This window comes from Paracoccidioides lutzii (assembly GCF_000150705.2).
Source record: "Paracoccidioides lutzii Pb01 unplaced genomic scaffold supercont2.71, whole genome shotgun sequence".
Lineage (NCBI taxonomy): Eukaryota > Fungi > Ascomycota > Eurotiomycetes > Onygenales > Ajellomycetaceae > Paracoccidioides > Paracoccidioides lutzii.
The window spans coordinates 6,853-9,960 of NW_015441017.1; the positions used below are offsets into that span (position 1 = coordinate 6,853).

General features: G+C 27.7%; 1 protein-coding gene across 1 annotated transcript in view; it reads left to right on the forward strand.

Annotated features, from left to right (window-relative positions):
* PAAG_12683 (hypothetical protein) overlaps nt 1-1,301 on the forward strand; it is a gene marked incomplete at both ends in the record, with an annotated part of 4,152 nt that extends 2,851 nt beyond the window's left edge. Inside the window, one exon of the mRNA XM_015848145.1 lies at nt 24-1,301. Coding sequence (XP_015702229.1) covers nt 24-1,301 — 1,278 coding nt within the window. The remainder of the gene's footprint in view (nt 1-23) is intronic.
* Between the last annotated feature and the right edge of the window lie 1,807 nt (nt 1,302-3,108).

Genomic DNA, 3,108 nt, shown 5'->3' on the forward strand with positions numbered 1-3,108 from the left:
ACCTTGTGAAACTAGACATACAGTCGTGCTTTGACACGATCCCACAAGAGCGGTTGATCCAACTGGCTAGTCGGCTTGTTACTGAGGATGAATATATTGTGACCAAATATGTAGAAATCAGGCCACCAGACGAAACCTCCAATGCAACAATCCCACACCACCATGTAATCAAGACTAAACCGGCGAGGAAATTCATATCCAAGGCGACAGGTTTTGCTGACCTCACAAGTCTATGTGAAGTGCTTGCTGGTAGGGAAGGGAAAAGCAAAAAACATACCATCTTCGTCAACACCTCGACCTACAAAAAATACCAGAGAAACGACATCCTCCGCCTTCTCGAAGAACATGTACGAAACAACCTGGTGAAGATGGGAAAGAAGTATTTTCGACAAAAGACCGGTATCCCGCAGGGATCCATCGTTTCCACCTTGCTTTGCAACTTCTTTTACTCTGAATTCGAGCGGGAACATCTTGCGTTTCTGGATTGTGACAACGCCCTCCTTTTGCGGTTAATTGACGACTATCTCCTCATAACGACGGAGCCAGATCTGGCCTCCCGATTTCTGCATATTATGCTACAAGGCAATCAGGAGTATGGAATTTCGGTTAACCCAGAAAAAATCCTCGTGAACTTCACGACGACTATTCAAGGGCGCAAACTCCCTGGCCTCCTCGAGCCATATCAACGCCAATTTCCATATTGTGGGAACATCATCGACACGTATACACTCTCCCTTATGAAGGATCGCACTCCAAAGGATCCCAGCCTTACCACCTCAGACACCCTAACTGTCGAGGCGAACAAATCCCCTGGAGTAAAGCTCTACCTCAAGGCCGTCAACTCCTTGAAAATGCAGGCGCATGCTATGTTCTTGGACACAAAGCATAACTCGCCCTCGGTAGCGCTCATTAGCATCTATCGCATCTTCCTCGAATCAGCTATGAAACTATATGAGTACACACGTTTCCTTGGCTATCGAGGTCATAGGGGGCGGAGAAACTCCACAGCTACATCATCTTCTCTCCTTATTCGGACTATGGCAGCCGTCATAGATGTTGCCATTCACGTAATTCTGTCGAGAAAATCAACAGCCTCCCAGGCTGGATTCGAGAGTAGCGTGACAAGATCGCAAGTCCGCTGGCTCGCGGCCGCGGCATTTAAGTCGGTTTTGGGTCGCAAACAGACTAAATTTGTTGCAACGATCCATTGGTTGGATAGAGTGAGTAGGGTGTCAGAAACGACAGCCGATGGAGAAGCAGTGATGCTGCAGAAAGTTGTCAAAAATGAGAGATCTTTTTGAGTAAGTAACTAAATTCTATATTTATAATGCTGAAGAATTTTGAAGACTTGAGATGGATTTATAAATTATAATAATATTGATTATTAAATTGTTGAAAATATTTCATAAAATATTCAATTAACAAGAAGATTAATCATTTCTCATAGAGTTTCTGTCTAACCCTTCAATCACATGATCTATTTTCATTACATATAGTTGTTTTCATGACAATCTTAACAATTAATTTAACTTGTCAGTTTGTCAGATTATGAGATTTATTTTACATTCAAACATAGTTCAAAAGTTATTTGTTGAAATAAATGATTTCTTATTTTATTTAATCTATAGATAATTTTATTTATCTTTTATATTTTATATAATAAAGTTTTTATTATATTTATAAATCTTTAATATCATATAAAGAAAATAAAATTTTATAAAATACTTTAATTTATAAATTATATTATATATATATATATATATATATTAATAAAATAATATTTTAAAAATAAAAAAAAAATTTCTATAAGCTCTTACTATATTAACTTGTTTTTAATTTTTTAAATTTTATAATAAAATAATGAATTCGATAAAATTTTATTTTATAATATATTTATATTTATAAGTATTTATTGATTTTATCAATTTTATCACTTTAAATTAATTATCTATCTTTTAGATATTATTTAAATTCTTTAAAACTTTAATTATAGAAGATATTTTAAAAATTTTAATTTTTAATTTTAATATTTTTATTATATTTAAAATTATTAAATTTTTTTAAATTAAATTTATATTTTACTATTAATATAAAGGAAAAATATAACAATGATAATTCTAATTATTATTCTTTTAGTAGAGTATAACTAAGACTAGAAAATAATATAAAAAAAATAAAAAATAAAACTATAGAATAAAAAATTTAACTATAATAATAATATTATTATTAATATTTTTTAATTCAAATATATTTAGTTAATAATTAGAACATTTATTTAACTAAACTAGAATTTAATTATTTTATTATTTTAACTATTAAATAGTATTTAAATTATATAGTTAAAGAGTTTTATCTTAAAATAATATAATATTTAAAAAACTTATAATATATAAAAAACTTATATAATTTTAATTTTTATTTAATATTTCTATTAACTTAAATAAAATAAATAAAAATAATAAAAAAATTTAATAAAAGTAATACTAAATAAATAAAATATTTAAAAAATAAAATAATACTTTGATTTTAATATTATTAATATATATAGATTAATTGTTAATTTTATTTAAAATTAAAGTTTATTTTCTAAAAGTAATTTTTATATTTTTTATAAATTTAATGTGAGAATACTGAAAATAGATGAATTAAATATTAAAAAAAAGTATATAAAGCTATATAACTAGAATTATAAAAGAGTAGATATATAGATATTGTTATAGCTTTAATCTAGATACAGATGAACTGATGTACAATTGTTAGTTATATAATATATCTAAGTAAATACTAAGATGATTTTTAAGAGATGAGTTCAGAGAAGGCTATGTTTATATAGTTCTTTTTTTAGTACTATTTTTCATATTTAAATATTATTCTTATCTAAAATAATTATAAGATTGACTGCTATATTATTATCTAGACAGTTGTAATTTCTCATTATCTCAGTCTGTTCTACATTATCACATTATCTCTTTTGAAGTCTAAATATACTCTTATACTAATAGATTATTATTTGCTTTATCTGCTAAATAGTTATTCTTTTCCCAAGTCTTCAGTCATTTATATAATTATTTTGATAGCTCTACTTTCATTGAATTTATAGTATAAAAT